Genomic DNA, 20,305 nt, shown 5'->3' with positions numbered 1-20,305 from the left:
GATAGGGATTTACAGCTTTGGAAGAACAAGAGAGGAAAGAATGTTCCATGGAAACTAGATGTGTCTATCCTGAATTTCTGTCTTGTACTGACAGTGATGAGTTTTATTATCTCCTTTTACAGAATATTGGAAGGGGAGATTTTCAGACAGGAAACACAAACCAAACATCACGTCAAGATCTGACGGACTCAATCGATTCATCAGGACCTGAATATTATCGGCCTTTGAAAGTGGAAGGAGAAATGTTTGTCTGTTCTGCCTGTGGGAAAAGATTTCAAACATCAGTGTGACTGGAAAAGCACTGAGACACACACACACCCTAGTGAGTGTTCCAGTGCACGGCCTGTGGAAAAAGCTTTAACCAATTAAACAGCCTGAAAAAGCATCGCACCATTCACAGCGCGAAGAAACTGTAAATGTGTTGTGTGCATGGGCGAGGCTTCAACCCATCGTCCAACCATGGAGAGTCACAAGGATACCCGCATCATGGAGAAACCGTGGAAATGTGGTGACTGTGGGAAGGTATTCAGATCACCGTCTGAGCTAGAAATTCATCGACGCAGTCACACTGGGGAGAGGCCGTTCACCTGCTCCGAATGTGGGAAGGGATTCACTGGGTCATCCCAACTTGTAGCTCACCGGCGAGTTCACACCGGGGAGAGACCGTTCACCTGCTCTGAGTGTGGGAAGGGATTTACTCGGTCATCCGACCTGCGGATACACCAGCGAGTTCACACTGGGGAGAGGCCATTCACCTGCTCTGAGTGTGGGAAGGGATTCACTTTTTCATCCAACCTGCTGGCGCACCAGCGAGTTCACACTGGGGAGAAACCTTTCACCTGCTCTGAGTGTGGGAAGCGATTCACTCAGATATCCCACCTGCTGACACACCAGCGAGTTCACACTGGGGAGAGGCCATTCACCTGCTCTGAGTGTGGGAAGGGATTCACATGTTCATCTGACCTGCTGATACACCAGCGAGTTCACACTGGGGAGAGACCGTTCGCCTGCTCAGAGTGTGGGAAGGGATTCACTACGTCATCCACCCTGCTGACACACCAGCGAGTTCACACTGGGGAGAGGCCATTCACCTGCTCTGAGTGTGGGAAGGGATTTACTCGGTCATCCGACCTGCTGATACACCGGCGAGTTCACACTGGGGAGAGGCCATTCACCTGCTCTGAGTGTGGGAAGGGATTCACTTTTTCATCCAACCTGCTGGCGCACCAGCGAGTTCACACTGGGGAGAAACCTTTCACCTGCTCTGAGTGTGGGAAGCGATTCACTCGGTCATCCCACCTGCTGACACACCAGCGAGTTCACAAGTGACTGCAGGGGTTGGAATCTGCTGTTATTGCTGCTGTTAATCACATCCCAATTGAACCATGTTCATTCCGACAGTTGGGGTTTGTTTCTGCTGATGTTAATAACCCTATAACTTGGCTGGACTTTAATATTCTGCATATATTGCTGATGGTGTTCTCAGGGCTGCAGTGTCCATTTAAGAAACGCTGTGTGTAATCTTTCCCCTTAATTCAGCGACTCACAACAGAAAGTTAGTTTGCAATATATTATGAACTTTTACTTTAATCCTAAATTGATCTTTGGTACAAAATCTACAATAGTGTGTGAAAGTTTCTACTGAATAAAATGTCCAATTAGAAAGAGCTTGCTGACAATTCTTACTGACTTGCACATTACACACAGTGGCCCCTCCATTATCCACCAGAAAGAAGCGGAATGGGAATTGGTGGGGAATCAGTGTTCCCAAATGTTGCCTCTCCCGTCTGGTGTAGCAATCCCCTCGGCACGAGAATAAAGACCACTCCAGCACAAAACTCTGCGCAGTGCTCCAGGTGTGGTCTTACCAACGCCCTGTACAGTTGCAGCAGGACTTCCCTACTTTTATACTCCACCCGCCTTGCAATAAAGGCCAGCATTCCATTTGCCTTCCTGATTACCTGCTGTACTTGCATGCTAACTTTTTGTGTTTCATGTACAAGAATCCCCAGATCCATCTGTGCATAGAAACATAGAAAATAGGTGCAGGATTCGGCCCTTCGAGCCTGCACCACCATTCAATAAGATCATGGCTGATCATTCACCTCCGTACCCCTTTCCCGCTTTCTCTCCATACCCCTTGATCCCTTTAGCCGTAAGGGCCTTATCTGACTCCCCCTTGAATATATCCAATGAACTGGCATCAACAACTCTCTGCGATAGGGAATTCCACAGGTTAACAACTCTGAGTGAACTTTATCCTCATCTCAGTCCTAAATGGCTCAGCGTTTATCCTTAGACTATGTCCCCTGGCTCTGGACTTCCCCAATATCGGCAACATTCTTTCTGCATCTAACCTGTCCAGTCCTGTCAGAATTTTATATGTTTCTGTGAGATCCCCTCTCATCCTTCTAAACCCCAGTGAATACAGGCCCAGTTGATCCAGTCTCTCCTCATATGTCAGTCTTGCGATGTCAGGAATCAGTCTGGTGAACCTCCGCTGCACTCCCTCAATAGCAAGAACGTCTTTCCTTAGATTAGGAGATCAGAACTGAACACAATATTCCAGGTGTGGCCTCACGAAGGCCCTGTACAACTGCAGTAAGACCTTCCTGCTCCTATACTCAAATCCCCTTGCTATGAAGGCCAACATACCATTTGCCTTGTTCACCGCCTGATAATCCTGAATGCCAACTTTCAATGATTGATGTACCATGACACCAAGGTCTCGCTGCACCTCCTCTTTTCCTAATCTGCCGCCATTCAGATAATATTCTGCCTTCGTGTTTTTGCCACCAAAGTGGATAACCTCACATTTATGCACATTATACTGCATCTGCCAGGCGTTTGCCCACTCACCTAACCTGTCCAAGTCACCCTGCAGCCTTTTAGCATCCTCCTCACAGCTCACACTGCCACCCAGTTTAGTGTCATCTGCAAACTTGGAGATAATACACTCAATTTCCTCATTCAAAGCATTAATGTATATTGTAAATAGCTGGGGTCCCAGCACTGAGCTCTGCGATACCCCACTAGTCACTGCCTGCCATTCTGAAAAGGACCCGTTTATCCCGACTCTCTGCTTCCTGTCTGCCAACCAGTTCTCTATCCACATCAGTACATTACCCCCAATTCCATGTGCTTTAATTCTGCACACCAATCTCTTGTGTGGCACCTTCTCAAAAGCCTTTTGAAAGTCCAAATACACCACATCCACTGGTTCTCCCTTGTCCATTCTACCAGTTACATCCTCAAAAAATTCTCGAAGATTGATCAAGCAGGATTTCCCTTTCATAAATCCATGCTGATTTGGGCCGATCCCATCACTGCTTTCCAAATGTGCTGCTATTTCATCTTTAATAATTGAATCCAACATTTTCCCCATTACTGATGTCAGGCTAACCGGTCTATAATTACTCGTTTTCTCTCTCCCTCCTTTCTTAAAAAGTGGTGTTACATTGGCTACCTCCAGTCCACAGGAACTGATCCAGAATCGATAGACTGTTGGAAAATGATCACCAATGAATCCACTAATTCTCGGGCTACTTCCTTAAGTACTCTGGGATGCAGTCGATCATGCCCCGGGAATTTATCAGCCTTCAATCCCATCATTTTCCCGAACACCATTTCCCACCTAATAAGGATTTCCTTCAGTTCCTCCTTCACACTAGACCCTCGGTCCCCTAATATTTCCGGAAGATTATTTGCGTCTTCCTTCGTGAAGACAGAACCAAAGTAGTTGTTTAACTGGCCCGCCATTTCTTTGTTCCCCATTATAAATTCACCTGAATCTGACTGCAAGGGACCTACGTTTGTTTTCACTAATCTTTTTCTCTTCACATATCTATAGAAGCTTTTGCAGTCAGTTTTTATGTTCCCTGCAAGCTTCTTCTCATACTCTATTCTTTCTCTCAGATGTTGCCTGACCTGCTGAGATTTCCAGCAGTTTGTTATTATTTCAGATTTCAGCATCTGCAGTATTTTGCTTTTGTATTAAGAAAGAAAAACTTGCATTGATGTAGTGCCTTTTATGTCCACCAAATGTCTCAAACGCTTTACAGCCAATGAAGTACTTTTGGAGTGTTGTCACTGTTGTAATGTGGGAAACGCAGCAGCCAATTTGAACACAGCAAGCTCCCATAAACAGCAATGTGATAAATGTCCGGATACCCTGTCCGTGTTATATTGGAAGATCGGGATATGTTATGGCAGGTCGGGGCCATAAAAGGAGCAGTGTGCAGCCCAGGGAGCAGCGTGGAGGCATGCAGCTTCAGGGAATAGCGCAAGCTGTGAAGGCAGCAAAGAGTGACGTCATCAAGGTCCAGGTTGATGATTGGACCAAGGGTCGGTGCAGCAGGAGCGGCGAGGTCGGGGCAAAGGAGCGGTGAGAGACTGTGGAGGGACATGATTGGGGCCCAGAAGAGGTGTGAGTTCGGGACCAGGGGCCCAGAGTCAGCACGGGCCAGCCCACACTGTGATATGTGTATGCACTAGATCCATGCAGCAGAGCTGGTCTCCAGTCGTCCTGGTTAATCCTCGCCATTGGACCAAGACCTAGCTCTGTCAAGCCCATGTGGTGGCTTCTGTGCAACGGCCACCACCTTAAACAAATCCACGCACAGGCATCTTCCTCCCTTCAGGATGTAGTTCAGGACCTGGAATATTAGGTCCTTTATTGAAACACCTGTGAACTCATCCTATTTTGGCGTGGAAGCAAGTCATCCTAGTTTTGAGGGACTGCCTATGATGATGATTTCCCCCTCCTAATTAAAACCTTTGTCCTCTGCTAAATTCTAAATTTCTCCCAGTCCTCAGGTTTGCTGCTTTTTCTGGCTAATTTATATGGCTCTTCTTTGGATTTAACACTATCCCTAATTTCCCTTGTTCGCTACGGTTGAGCCACCTTTCCCATTTTATTTTTACCCACGACAAGGATCTACAATTGTTTAAGTTCATCCATGTGATCTTTAAATGTCTGCCATTGCCTATCCACCATCAACCCTTTAAATATCATTCGCCAGTCTATCCTGGACAATTCATGTCTCATACCATCGAAGGTACCTTTCTTTAAGTTCAGGACCCTAGTCTTTGAATTAACTGTGTCACTCTCCATCTTAATGAAGAATTCTGCCATATTAATGTCACTCTTCCCCAAGGGGCCTCGCACAACAAGATTGCTAATTAATCCTCTCTCATTACACAACACCCAGTCGAGGATGGCCAGCTCTCGAGTTGGTTCCTTGGCATATTGGTCGAGAAAACCATCCCTTATACACTCCAGGCAATCCTCCTCCACTGTATTGCTACCAGTTTGGTTAGCCCAATCTATATGTAGATTAAAGTCACCCATGATAACTGCTGTACCTTTATTGCACGCATCCCTAATTTCCTGTTTGATGCCATACCCAACCTCCCTACTACTGTTTGGTGGTCTGTACACAAGTCCCACTAGCATTTTCTGCCCTTTGCTGTTCTGCAGCTCTACCCATACAGATTCCACATCATCCAAGCTAATGTCCTTCTTACTATTGCGTTAATCTCCTTTTTAACCAGCAACACTACCCCACCTCCTTTTCCTTTCTATCTATCCTTCCTGAATATTGAATACCCCTGGATGTTGAGTTACCAGCTTTGGTCACCCTGGAGCCATGTCTCCGTAATCCCAATTGCATCATATCCGTTAACAGCTATCTGCGCCTTAGTATGAATGCTCCTCACATTGAGACAGTCTTCAGGCTTGTTTTTTTTAACACTCTTTATTCTTTTCGAATTATGTTGTAATGTGGCCCGTTTTGATTTTTGCCTTTGGTTTCTCTGCCCTCCAATTTTCCTTATCTCCTTTCCACCTTTTGCTTCTGCCCCCATTTTACTTCCTTTTGTCTCCCTACATAGATTCCCATCCCCCTGCTGTATTAGTTTAAACCCTCCCCAACAGCACGAGCAAACACTCCCCCTAGGACAGTTCCGGTCCTGCCCAGGTGCAGACCGGTTGTATTGGTCCCACCCCGCACCCCCCCCCCCAGAACCGGTTCCAATGTCCCAGGAATTTGAATCCCTCCCTCTGGCACCATTCCTCAAGAAACCTATTCATCTTAACTATCCTGCTATTTCTACTCTGACTATCATGTGGCCCTGGTAACAATCCTGAGATTACTACCTTTGAGGTCCTACTTTTTAATTTAACTCCTAGCTCCCTAAATTCAGCTTGTTGGACCTCATCTCATTTTTTACCTATATCGTTGGTACCTCATTATCCTATTCATATCCCTTTCGAGATTATTTGCATCTTCCTCACAACTTGGTTTCCCACCTATCTTTGTATCATCAGCAAATCTGACTGTGTTACACTTGGTCCCTTCATCCAAGTCATTAATATAAATTGTACATAGTTGAGGTCCCAGCACTGATCCCTGCAGCACCCCACTAGTTACAGTTTGCCAACCAGAAAACGACCCATTTATACCGACTCTCTGTTTTCTGTTACTTAGCCAATCCTCTATCCATTCTGATATATTACCCCCAACCCCGTGAGCTCTTAGCTTGTGCAGTAACCTTTTGTGTGGCACCTTATCGAATGCTTCCTGGAAATGCAAATATACAAGTTCAACTGGTATTCCTTTATGCACTCTGCTCATTACATCGCCAAGCAACTCCAGCAAATTTATCAACCATGATTTCCCTTTCATAAAACCATGCTGACTCTGCTGGACTGCAACATGATTTTTGAAATGTCCTGCTACTAATTCCTTAATGATGCATTCCAGTATTTTCCCAATGACCGATGGTAGGCTAACTGGTCTGTGGTTTCCTGCTCTCTGCCTCCCTCCTTACTTGAATAGGGGTGTTACATTTGCAGTTTTCCAGTCTGCTGGGACCTCTCCAGAATTCATGGAATTTTGGCAGCTTACAACCAGTACATCCACTATCTCTGAAGACCTTAGGATGCATGCCATCAGGTCCGGGGGATTTGTCCACCTTTAGTCTCATTTGTTTGCTGAGTACTTTATCTCTAGTGATAGTGACTGTTTTAAGTCCCCCCTCACCCCACCCTCACCACCACAATAGCTCCTTGATTATCAACTGTTGGGATTTTTTAATGTCCTCTACCGTGAAGAACAAGACAAAATATTTGTTCAAAATCTCTGCCATTTCCGTGTTTCCCGTTATTAATTCTTCAGTCTCATTCTCTAAGGGACCAACGTTTACTTTAGCTACTCATTTCCTTTTTATATACCTGCAGATGCTCCTACTGTCTGTTTTTATATTTCTTGCTAGTTTGTTCTCATGCTATCTTTTCTGTCTTTATCATTTTTTTGTCGTCCTTTGCTGGTTTCTAAAAAATTCCCAATCTTCTGGCCTTCCATTGTCCTTCACAAGATTATATCAGACAGGAGGGGATTGGTGTCAGTGACTGTGGGGTTGGTTTATATCAGACAGAAGAGGATTGGTGACATGGAATCATAGCAGTTTACAACACAGAATGAGGCCATTAGACCTATCATGTCTGTGTGGCCGAAAAAGAGCTATCCAGCCTAATCACACTTTCCAGCTCTTGATCCGTAGCCCTGTAGGTTAATGCACTTCCAGTGCACATCCAAGTACTTTTGTAAACGCGATGAGGGTTTCTGCCCCTACTATTCTTTCAGGCAGTAAGTTCCAGATTCCCACCTCCCTCTGGAGGTTATGCTCGAACTGTGTAAAACACTAGTTAGGACACAGCAGGAGTACTCACACAGTTCTGGTCTTTGCATCACCCTGTTGTGCCAGCCCAGGCTCACCCTATTGGGCCAGCACAGGCTCATCCTATTGGGTCAGCCCGGGCTCAACCTATTGAGCCAGCCCGGGCTCATCCTATTGGGCCAGCATGGACTCAGCCTATTGGGCCAGCCCGGGTTCAGCCTATTGGGCCAGCACAGAAGACCCAGTAGAGAAAATTAGCAGCTCATTGAATTTATTCTCACTCTGCGCACAGCAGGTGCAGAACTGAACCCAACTTGTAAGCTGGAAATGCATCGTCGCAGTCACACTGGGGAGATGCTGTTCACCTGCTCTGAGTGTGGGAAGGGATTCACTCATTCATCCGACCTGCTGAGACACCAGCGAGTTCTCAAGTGACTGCAGGGATTGGATTCTTCTGTTATTGCTGCTGTTAATCACATCCTAACTCAATTGTGTTCATTCTATCAGTTGGGGATTGTTTCTGCTGATGTTAATAACCCCTATAACTGGGCTGGAGTTTAATATTTTGCAATTTCAATTAACAGAGTGTGTCAATATTTGATGACTCCAAAATAAGATGAGACTAATTGACATCCTGTTACCGACTGCTCCATTTTGGGCCTTTTCTCCTTTCTAACTCTGGATTATTTTAGTTCTTATACCTTCGGTTACTCTCAGGGGCAAGTCCCAATTTCCCATACCTTCCAGAGTTGATCTCCTAGCCTTGGTCTCCAGGGAAGGTGTTGGTAAGACGCCCAGGATCACGAAACATAAAACCCAGTCTGTTAATCACCTTCGGATACTGGACTTAGTGTGTGCCCCACAGCATCTCTCTCACCTTCGATGTGTGAATGGAGCATCACACCTGCAAACCTGGTTTCAATTTGTATTTGAATCCACTCAGCAAACATATTTTTTAAAAGACGCACATGTAAACCAATCACACCAAATAATTGGCAAAGATTTAGAGTCAACAGGATGAATAAGTAAACACATCACAGGCCAATAAACCAACTCTATATTCACAGGAGAAAGTCTGTTATCTAACTCCTCGAATGTCAGTTGGTGAGATGAGCGACTGAATCACTTTCCATGTACAACACCATCCATTCCCACTGTCCCCACATTTACAGTGTTGAGTCAGGTGGGTGCACGGGTCTCACAGACTGAACGATTGGTTGAAGGTGTATCCACACACACAACATGTGTCCTGTTTCTCCCCGCTGTGATTGGTGTTTTTACAAAGGCTGATGAGAAGGTGATCCTGATCAATCCGGGAATCTGTCAAATCTTGAGGCGATGTTTGGATTGAGTTTCCCAGCTGCAGATCCTCCCCTTCTAATACCCGGCAAATAAATGGTGCTTACAAACATTGTTACTTTAAATACAGGATAGAGATACAGAACAGACAATTCTAGATCCGACACAACATTCTGTCCCCCCGGGGGGGGGCCTGTCACCGGGAGAAAGCCCCGCAGCTGCCCCCCGCCCGGGGAAAGGCCGGAGGCCCACAGCGGGTGTGTGTGAGGCGGATAATGCGGAGTGTTGTCTCTCGGGCGGGACGGCGGGGCCTGGGCCCGCACTCGGTGTGTGTGAAGCCCGCGGCCCCCCGGGTTTTATTAACCCGCTCCCTCCCTCCGCCCATCTCACAGCCGCCCCACCGCGCATGCTCAGCTCACGCTGCACGGGTGATTGACGGCGGCTCCGGTCCAATAGGATGAGCAGGGGGCGGGGCTGGAGGACCGAGCGGGCGGGGCTGGAGGACCGAGCGGGCGGTTGGTCCTCCAAGCAATCGGAGTGTGCGAGGGGCGGGGCTTGCGGTCACCATTCCCCCCCCCCCCCGGATCTCCAGCACTGAGCATGCGCGGGCGGCGGCGGCAACAATTGGTGGAGCCCGGATGATGTGGGACACGAGACGGTGGGTTGTCGGCGCGGGGCAGGAATTGGAGCCGCGAGTGGGGCTGGTGAGTGACATAAACACCTGGTGTAGGGCCCAGGGCCCAATAACAGGCCAGAGGCACCGGAGGGACTGGAGTGCATCATCACGCCCGGCAACCAAATTTTAATTTGATTTTACGTTTTAAAGTTAATTTGTTTTAATTGCCGGTGCTTTTAGTGTCCCCTTCCCTTTTATAGGGGGCACTGGGGAAAAATTGTGATTTTAGTGCCCAAAAAAAAAACAAAAAAAGAAAAAAAAAAAAAAAAAAAACAGGCCAGAGGCTGAGCCCGGGGTTGTCCCGCCCGCCCGCGGGGACAGGGCCTCAGGCTCCCAGGGACACCCACACTCAATGCATTCTGGAAGCAGGAGAGAAATGGGAGGCATTCTAAACCAAATGGTCCAATTTAAAGGTGACCACAAATCTGTGAGGGGCAGGATCAGCTAATCAATCTGTTAAAGCATTAATAGCAGTATAGAGCACAACAACAAGCTTATTATGGTCAACCTTTATCAGTCACTAGTTAGACCTCAGATATTGAGGGTTGGGCTCAATTCTGGGCACCACACTTTGAAAAGTTCATCAATAATAACATAGAAAATAGGTGCAGGAGTAGGCCATTCGGCCCTTCGAGCCTGCACCACCATTCAATAAGATCAGGGATGATCATCACCTCAGTACCCCTTTCCTGCTTTCTCTCCATACCCCTTGATCCCTTTAGCCGTAAGGGCCATATCTAACTCCCTCTTGAATATATCTAATGAACTGGCATCAACAACTCTCTGCGACAGGGAATTCCACAGGATAACAACTCTCTGAGTGAAGAAGTTTCTCCTCATCCCTGTCCTAAATGGCCTACCCCCTTATCCTTAGACTGTATCCCCTGGTTCTGGACGTCCCCAACATCAAGAACGTTCTTCCCGCATCTAACCTGTCCCGTCCCGTCAGAATCTTATACGTTTTTATGAGATCCCCTCTCATCCTTCTAAACTCCAGTGAATACAGGCCCAGTTGATCCAGTCTCTCGTCATATGTCAGTCCAGCCATCCCTGAAATCAGTCTGGTGGACCTTCGCTGTACTTCCTCAATAGCAAGAACGTCCTTACTCAGATTAGGAGACCAAAACTGAACACAATATTTCAGGTGAGACCTCACCAAGGCCCTGTACAATTGCAGTAAGACCTCCCTGCTCCTATACTCAAATCCCCTAGCTATGAAGGCCAACATACCATTTGCTTTCTTTACTGCCTGCTGTACCTGCATGCCAACTTTCAATGACTGATGAACCATGACACCCAGGTCCCATTGCACTTCCCCTTTTCCTAATCTGCCTCCATTCAGATGATAATCTGCCTTTGTGTTTTTGCCACCAAAGTGAATAACCTCACATTTATCCACATTATACTGCATCTGCCATGCATTTGCCCACTCACCTAACCTGTCCAAATCACCCTGCAGCCTCTTAGCATCCTCCTCACAGCTCACACCGCCACCCAGTTTAGTGTCATCTGAAAACTTGGAGATATTACACTGAATTCCTTCATCCAAATCATTTATGTATATTGTAAAGAGCTGGGGTCCCAGCACTGAGCCCTGCGGCACTCCACTAGTCACTGGCTCCCATTCCGAAAAGGACCCGTTTATCCCGACTCTGCTTCCTGTCTGCCAACCAATTCTCTATCCACGCCAGTACATTGCCCCCAAAACTTTGATTTTGCACATCAATCTCTTATGTGGGACCTTATCAAAGGACTTTTGAAAGTCTAAAAATTCCACATCCACTGGTTCTCCCTTGTCCACTCTACTAGTTACATCCTCAAAAAATTCCAGAAGATTTGTCAAGCATGATTTCCCTTTCATAAATCCATGCTGACTTGGACCGATCCTGTCGCTGCTTTCCAAATGCGCTGCTATTTCATCCTTAATAATTGATTCCAACATTTTCCCCACTACTGATGTCAGGCTAACCGGTTTATAATTACCTGTTTTCTCTCCCTCCTTTTTTAAAAAGTGGTGTTACATTATCTCCCCTCCAGTCCATAGGAACTGATCCAGAGTCGATAGACTGTTGGAAAATAATCACCAATGCATCCACTATTTCTAGGGCCACTTCCTTAAGTACTCTGGGATGCAGACAATCAGACCCCGGGGATTTATCGGCCTTCAATCCCATCAATTTCCCCAACACAATTTCCCGCCTAATAAGGATATCCTTCAGTTCCTCCTTCTCACTAGACCCTTGGTCCCCTAGTACATCCAGAAGGTTATTTGTGTCTTCCTTCGTGAAGACAGAACCAAAGTATTTGTTCAATTGGTCTGCCATTTCTTTGTTCCCCATTATAAATTCAACTGAGTCCGACTGCAAGGGATCGACGTTTGTCTTCACTAATCTTTTTCTCTTCACATATCTATAGAAGCTTTTGCAGTCAGTTTTTATGTTCCCGGCAAGCTTCCTCTCGTACTTTATTGTCCCCCTCCTAATTAAACCCTTTGTCCTCCTCTGCTGAATTCTAAATTTCTCCCAGTCCTCAGGTTTGCTGCTTTTTCTGGCCAATTTATATGTCTCTTCCTTGGATCTAATACTATCCTTAATTTCCCTTCTTCGCCAAAGTTGAGCCACCTTCCCCGTTTTCTTTTTATTCCAGACAGGGATGTACAATTGTTGAAGTTCATCCATGTATCTATAAATGTTTGCCATTGCCTATCCACCATCAACCTTTTAAGTATCATTTGCCAGTCTATTCTAGCCAATTCACGCCTCATGCCATCGAAGTTAGCTTTCCTTAAGTTCAGGATCCTAGTCTCTGAATTAACTGTGTCACTATCCATCTTAATAAAGAATTCTACCATATTATGGCCACTCTTCCCCAAGGGGCCTCGCACAACAAGATCGCTAATTAGTCCCTTCTCATAATACATCACCCAGTCTAGGATGGCCCGCTCTCGAGTTGGTTTCTTGACATATTGGTCAATAAAACTATCCCTAGAACACTCCAGGAAATCCTTCTCCACCGCATTGCTAGCAGTTTGGTTAGCCCAATCTATATGTAAATTAAAGTCGCCCATGATAAATGCTGTATCTTTATTGCACACATCCCTTATTTCTTGTTTGATGCTGTCGCCAACCTCACTACTAATGGTTCGTGGCCTGTACACAACTCCCACCAGCGTTTTGTGCCCTTTGGTATTCCGTAGCTCCACCCATACCGATTCCACATCATCCAAGCCAATGTCCTTCCTTACTATTGCATTAATTTCCTCTTTAACCAGCAACGCCACCCCACCTCCTTTTCCTTTCTGTCTATCCTTCCTAAATGTTGAATACCTCTGGATGTTGAGTTCCCAGCCTTGGTCACCCTGGAGCCATGTCTCTGTGATGCCAATTACATCATATCCATTAACTGCTATCTGCACAGTTAATTCGTCCACCTTATTCCGAATACTCCTCGCATTGAGGTATAGAGCCTTCAGGCTTGTATTTTTAACACACTTTGCCCCTTTAGAATTTTGCTGTAATGTGGCCCTTTTGTTTTTTGCCTTGGATTTCTCTGCCCTCCACTTTTATTATTATTCTTTCTATCTTTTGCCTCTGTCTCCCTTTTATTTTCCTCTGTCTCCCTGCATAGGTTCCCATCCCCCTGCCATATTAGTTTAACTCCTCCCCAACAGCACGAGCAAACACTCCCCCTAGGACATTGGTTCCGGTCCTGCCCAGGTGCAGACCGTCTGGTTTGTACTCATCCCACCTCCACCAGAACTGGTTCCAATGTCCCAGGAATTTGAATCCCTCCCTTCACTCCTCAAGCCACGTATTCATCTGAGCTATCCTGCAATTCCTACTCTGACTAGCACGTGGCACTGGTAGTAATCCTGAGATTACGACTTTTGAGGTCCTACTTTTTAATTTAGCTCCTAGCTCCCTAAATTCGTCGCATAGGACCTCATCCCGTCTTTTACCTATATCGTTGGTACCTATATGAACCACGACAACTGGCCGTTCACCCTCCCTTTTCAGAATGTCCTGCACCCGCTTCGAGACATCCTTGACCCTTGCACCAGGGAGGCAACATACCATCCTGGAGTCTTGGTTGCGGCCGCAGAAACGCCTATCTATTCCCCTTACAATTGAATCCCCTATCACTATCGCTCTCCCACTCTTTTTCCTGCGCTCCTCTGCAGCAGAGCCCGCCACAGTGCCATGAACTTGCCTTTCCCTGATGAGTCATCCCCCTCAACAGCACCCAAAGCGGTGTATCTGTTTTGCAGGGGGATGACCGCAGGGGACCCCTGCACTTCCTTCCTTGCACTGCTCTTCCTGTTGGTCACCCGTTCCCTCTCTGGCTGTGTACCCTTTACCTGCGGTGTGACCAACTCGCTAAACGTGCTATTCACGTCATTCTCAGCATCATGGATGCTCCAGAGTTCATCCACCCGCAGCTCCAGAGCCGCAATGCGGTCCGTCAGGAGCTGCAGGTAGATGCACTTCCCGCACACGTAGTCGTCAGGGACACCGGAAGCGTCCGAGTTCCCAAATAGTACAGGAGGAGCATAACACGTGTCCGAGCTCTCCTGCCATGACTTAACCCTTAGATTAACTTAATTGAGCAACAACAATGTTAAAATGTTACTGACTGATAAAGAAAGAAAAAGAAAAACTACTTGCCAATCACTTACCCCCTTGGCTGTGACATCACCTTTCGATTTCTTTTTACTTTTTTGCCTCCCTGTAGCTGCACAAGCTCCGCCTCTCCACGCACCTCCCGAGCCTCTCGCCGACGCGCCACGAACTCCCGACGACTCACAGACGCTGGGCCTTTTTATAGGCCTCTCCTCGCACCTCCCGAGCCTCTGGCTGATGCACCACGAACTCCCAACGACTCACGGAGGCTGGGCCTTTTTATAGGCTTCTCCATGCAATAATTTTCAAAACGATAAGTGCTTCGGAGGAGTTGCCTGGACTGGAGAATTTTAGCTATGAGGAAAGATTGGATAGGCTGGGTTTTTTTTTGGAAGGGAGGAGGTTGAGAGGGGAGACCTAATTGAGGTGTATTAAATTATGAGGGGCCTGGATAGAGTGGATAGTAGGACCTATTCCCCTTAGCAGAGGGTCAACAACCAGGGGGCATAGATTTAAAGTGGTAGGAGGTTTAGAGGGGATAGCTCTTCACCCAGAGGGTGGTGGTGGTCTGGAACTCGCCACCTGAAAGGGTGGTAGAGGCAGAAACACTCATAGCATTTAAAACAAACTTGGATATGCATTTGAAGTGCCGTGACCTACAAGGCCACGGACCAAGAGCTGAAAAGTGGGATTAGGCTGGATAGCTCTTTGTCGGCCGGCACAGACACGATGGGCTGAATGGCCTCCTTCAATGCTATAAACTTCAGTGATTCCATGATCCTGTACTTAGTGATGACGTTTGTAAATTATGAGAAATATAGAAGATTAAAGGGTGATATAATTGAGGTGTTTAAGATTAAAGGAGTTGATAGGGTGGATGGAGAGAAACGATTTCCTCTGGTGGAGGAGTCCACAACAAGGGGTCAAAACCTTAAAATCAGAGCCAGGCCGTTCAGGGTGATGTCAGGAAGCACTTCCTCACACAAATGCTGATTGGCTGTTTCTCTTTGTTGGAGAGTCTAGAACTAGGGGTCATAGTCTCAGGATAACGGACGGTCATTTAGGACTGAGATGAGGAGAAATGTCTTCACTCAAAGGGTTGTGAATCTTTGGAATTCTCTGTCCCAAAGAGCTGTAGATGCTCAGTCGTTGAGTGTATTCAGGGCCGAGATCGATAGATGTTTGGACACTAAAGAAATCAAGGGGATACGGGGTAGTGCGGGAAAGTGGAGCTGAGGTAGAAACATAGAAAGTAGGTGCAGGAGTCGCCATTCGGCCCTTTGAGTCTGCACCACCATTCAATATGATCATGGCTGATCATGCAACTTCAATACCCCATTCCTGCTTTCTCTCCATACCCCTCAATCCCTTTAGCTGTAAGAGCCACATCTTACTCCATTTTGAATATATCTAACGAACTGAACTCAACAAATTTCTGTGGTAGAGAATTCCACAGGTTCACAATTCTCTGAGTGAAGAAGTTTCTCCTCATCTCGGTCCTATAGGCCCTTATCCTTAGACTGTGAACCCTGGTTCTGGACTTCCCCAACATCGGGAACATTCTTCCTGCATTTGACCTGTCCAATCCCGTCAGAATTTTATATGTTTCTATGAGATCCCCCCTCATTCTTCTAAATTCCAGTGAATACAAGCCTAGTTGATCCAGTCTTTCTTCATATGTCAGCCTTACCATCCCATCAGCCATGATCTTATTGAATGGTGGAGCAGGCTCGAGGGACTGTTTAGCCTACTCCTGCTCCTATTTCTTATGCTCTTAAAGCCTAGTGGAAATCCGGAACTCTGTTCCCCATAAAACGGAGGCTGGGGACCAATTGAAAATTCCAAAACTGAGATAGATAGATTTCCTTAGGCAACAGTATTAATGGCGATGGAACCAAGGCAGGTAGACGGAGTTAAAATACTGATCTAATTGAATGGCGGAACAGGCTCAAGGGGCTGAATGGCCTATTCCTGTTCCTATGCTCCTACTAATAGCCTGTCGACACTCACTGTCGAGGTTCACACACGGACATTGGGCACATGGGGGGGGGGGTGTGTGTTACTGTGTTTTGGGCAGTGGGTGGGGAAGGGGATTATCAATGACTGGGCTGTAGGGTGGGGAAGGGGATTATCAATGACTGGGCTGTAGGGTGAGGAAGGGGATTATCAATGACTGGGCTGTAGGGTGGGGAAGGGGATTATCAATGATTGGGCTGTAGGGTGGGGAAGGGGATTATCAATGATTGGGCTGTAGGGTGAGGAAGGGGATTATCAATGATTGGGCTGTAGGGTTGGGAAGGGGATTATCAATGATTGGGCTGTAGGGTTGGGAAGGGGATTATCAATGATTGGGCTGTAGGGTGGGGAAGGGGATTATCAATGACTGGGCTGTAGGGTTGGGAAGGGGATTATCAATGATTGGGCTGTAGGGTGGAGGAGGGGATTATCAATGACTGGGCTGTAGGGTGGGGAAGGGGATTATCAATGACTGGGCTGTAGGGTGGGGAAGGCGATTATCAATGATTGGGCAGTGGGTGGGGAAGGGGATTATCAATGATTGGGCTGCAGGGTGGGGAAGGGGATTATCAATGACTGGGCTGTAGGGTGGGGAAGGAGAGAGAGGGGAACCAGTGAGTGTCGAACTGAACCCAGCCAGAGTCAGACATTAGTGAACCAGTTGGGTTTTTACGACAATCCGGCCGCTTTCATGGTCACTTTGTTCGAGTGCCGGCCCCACAAATTAGCAGATTCATTGTTCAATTTTCTAATCTGCCTCTTTGTGGGTTCTCTCTCACACTCCCTTTTTCCTGTTTTAAATTAATTTTACAGGGTATTAGAAGGGGCGGATTTGCAGACGGGAAGCTCAGATCGCACACTGCATCAAGATCTGACAGAGTCACTCGATTCATCGGGACCTGAATATCATCGGCCTCTCAATATGGAAGCAAAAAGCACCGTTGACGGTGGGGAGAAAGTGTACACGTGTTGTGTGTGTGGACGTGGCTTCAGCCGAATCTCTGGCCTATCAAGGCACAAGCGCAATCACACTGGGGAGAGGCCGTTCACCTGCTCCGAGTGTGGGAAGGGATTTACTCAGTCATCCGACCTTCTGAATCACCAGCGAGTTCACACTGGAGAGAGACCGTTCACCTGCTCCGTGTGTGGGAAGGGATTTACTCAGTCATCCGACCTTCTGAATCACCAGCGAATTCACACTGGGGAGAGACCTTTTAAATGCCCGGACTGCAGGAAATGCTATAAAAGTTCTGGGGAACTGAGCTGCCATCAACGTGTTCACAGTGGGGAGAGACCGTTCAGGTGCTCTCACTGCGGGACTGGGTTCAGGCGATCATCTAAACTCACTGTACACCAACGAGTTCACACTGGGGAGAGGCCATTCACCTGCTCTGAGTGTGGGAAGGGATTCACTCAGTCATGCAACCTGCTGCTACACCAGCGAGTTCACACTGGGGAGAGGCCGTTCACCTGCTCTGAGTGTGGGAAGCGATTCACTCGTTTATCCAGCCTGCTGGCACACCAGCGAGTTCACAAGTGACTGCAGGGTATGGATTCTGCTGTTTTTGCTGCTCTTAATTACAAGCAGGACTGAACCATGTTCATTCTGACAGAGGATCGTTCAGCGGGAACAGAACCTCAGCCTGGACACAGTCCTTCAGGACCACACTGAGAGGGGAAAATGGCACTTTGGTCTTCCTCGTCTCTCTGCACTGACACAAAGTCGTCGTGCGGGTTAATCTTGAGGTGTGTACGAAATGAGTCCCAGCCACACTCTTCCATTGTTCAGAGCTCCTGGGCACGGAACAGAAGGCTCCTTTAGAAATGAACCCCAGTACTTTGTTTGCTGTTTTAAATGGCCGTATTAACCCGTGTCGCTACTTTCAGTGATTTGTGTATCTGTACCCCTCGATCCCTTTGCTCCTCTGCCCCATTTAGACTCTTATTTTCCAAATATAATGTGGCCTCCTTATTCTTCCTACCAAAACGCACCACCTCTCACTGATCTGTACTGAAATACATTTGCCAATTACACACGCATTCTGAAACTTATTAATGTCTTGCATTTTGTCACAGTCTTCCTCAGTATTAAATCTACTTTCCAATTTGTGTCATCTAAAAATGTGGAAATTGTACTTCTGATTCCCGAGTCCAAATCCTTTATGTAAATGGTGAACAACAGTGGTACCAGCACCGATCCCTGTGGAACACCACCTCCCACCTATTGCCAGAACAGTGGTCCCAGCACCGATCCCTGTGGAACACCACCTCCCACCTATTGCCAGAACAGTGGTCCCAGCACCGATCCCTGTGGGACACCACCTCCCACCTATTGCCAGAACAGTGGTCCCAGCACCAACCCCTGTGGAACACCACCTCCCACCTGTTGCCAGAACAGTGGTCCCAGCATCGATCCCTGTGGAACACTACCCCCCACCTATTGCCAGAACAGTGGTCCCAGCACCGATCCCTGTGGAACACCACCTCCCGCCTATTGCCAAACTGGGTAGCTACACTTAATCCCTACTCTGTTTCCTGTTTTGTAACCAGCTTGCTATCCACAACAGTATGTAAGATCTGCAAGATGACCAAGGTCAGGCCGTGTGGAGTGAAGGGCCAGGCAGCAGAATGGATGGAAAGATGGCTGCAAAACAGAAATCATTTGTTGGAGTTGAGGGCAGTTTGTTGCCATATTTCCATCCATTCTGTTACCTGACCTTTGACTCCACACGATCTGACCATGGTCATTTTGTAAGAGGGTACATACTGCAGACACAGTGCACCAGAGGTGGAGGGGGTGGATATTGAGTCCTGTGACAGGGGCGCTGATTTCTCAGTCAGTTTTGTGGCAGCGCTCGTGGCGTTTTTCACCACGTTCCAATTTTTAAAATAAAAATCTTATTGCCAGTTTATTAAAGCCATTAAAAGCCTCTCTGATAGGGGTCACAATAAAATGATGCCTCATAGCTTTCCATCAGAGTTAGAATCCTAGTTAGAAAGCATTTAGTGACTGAGCCAGACTGGGCCGGGCCTAAGGTGTGAGTTAGTGATGGAAAAGTGGTGGCCAGCGTACTTGGCCCCAGGGCTGAGAACCCGGGCACTCGGGTTTCTGTGACATTGATTGATGAATTTTGTTCATTGCCCAGTCTCAGTCGCAATGGCGGGTCATCTTACTGTCCAGCGGAGGGGGGGGTCCCCAATGGAGGGCTCTCTACGCAGGGGTCCTTCCCTGCACCATTGGGGATCTGGGGTGGAGAGTGTTGCACGGAGCAGTCATGTGCAACAGTTTTTATTATTATTAATAACTTTTATTTATAGGGCGGCTTTAACATAGTAAAACGGCCCAAGGTGCTTCACAGCAGTGTAACAAGACACAACAGATACATTTGACACTGAGCCATAAAAGAAATTAAGGCAGATGACCAAAAGCTTGGTTAAAGAGATAGGTGTTAAGGAGCATCTTAAAGGAGGAAAGAAAGGTAGAGAGGCGGAGAGGTTTAGGGAGGGAGTTCCAGAGCTTAGGGCCCAAACAGCTGAAGGCACGGCCATCAATGGTTGAGCAGTTACAATGAGGGATGTTCAAGAGGACAGAATTTGAGGAGTGCAGAGGTCTTGTGGGGTTGTGAGGCTGAAAAAGACAGGGAGGGGCAAGGCCATGGAGCGATTTGTAAACAAGGATGAGAATTTTGAATCGAGGCCTTGTTTAACTGGGAGCCAATGTAGGTCAGAAAGCACAGGGGTGATGGGTGATCGTGACTTGATGCGAGTTAGGACATGGGCTGCTGAGTTTTGGATGACCTCAGGTTTACGTAGTGTAGAATGTGGGAGGCCAGCCAGGAGTGAGTTGGAGTAGTCAAATCTAGAGGTAACAAAGGCAAGAATGAGGGTTTCAGCAGCAAGAGAGCCGTTCTTAACACCCTTCCAGATTCCAAGGCTGGGTTTGTTTTTTGCAGCCTAGAGGAGTCCATGGCCCATGTATATATTCAATGTGAGAGGTTGCAGTCCCTGTATAGTT

The 20,305-nt window shown here is 47.2% G+C and overlaps 3 protein-coding genes and 1 pseudogene across 5 annotated transcripts in view; 3 read left to right on the top strand and 1 right to left on the bottom strand.

Annotated features, from left to right (window-relative positions):
- LOC139247107 (zinc finger protein 432-like) overlaps positions 1-18,622 on the top strand; it is a 32,107-nt gene extending 13,485 nt beyond the window's left edge. For 2 of the 3 annotated variants that reach the window (XM_070871512.1, XM_070871511.1), the window contains one exon: positions 123-1,643. In XM_070871512.1, coding sequence (XP_070727613.1) covers positions 430-1,329 — 900 coding nt within the window. In that variant the 5' untranslated portion in view covers positions 123-429 and the 3' untranslated portion in view covers positions 1,330-1,643. Of the gene's footprint in view, positions 1-122; positions 1,644-17,226 lie in introns of those variants that run through there. The other variant, XM_070871514.1, reaches the window with a different exon arrangement.
- Positions 1-20,305, top strand: part of LOC139247122 (nuclear factor 7, ovary-like) — a 640,289-nt gene that overhangs the window by 280,617 nt on the left and 339,367 nt on the right. The gene's annotated exons all lie outside the window — the stretch shown is intronic.
- LOC139247112 (zinc finger protein 432-like) overlaps positions 1-20,305 on the top strand; it is a 521,915-nt pseudogene that overhangs the window by 299,452 nt on the left and 202,158 nt on the right.
- The window catches only part of LOC139247117 (zinc finger protein 432-like), a 420,986-nt gene that overhangs the window by 256,080 nt on the left and 144,601 nt on the right, over positions 1-20,305 (bottom strand). The gene's annotated exons all lie outside the window — the stretch shown is intronic.

The sequence above is a fragment of the Pristiophorus japonicus genome, unplaced genomic scaffold (genome assembly GCF_044704955.1).
Source record: "Pristiophorus japonicus isolate sPriJap1 unplaced genomic scaffold, sPriJap1.hap1 HAP1_SCAFFOLD_258, whole genome shotgun sequence".
NCBI lineage: Eukaryota > Metazoa > Chordata > Chondrichthyes > Pristiophoridae > Pristiophorus > Pristiophorus japonicus.
The sequence above is the reverse complement of the archived record's forward strand: the minus strand, read 5'-3'. Positions and strand labels throughout refer to the sequence as shown.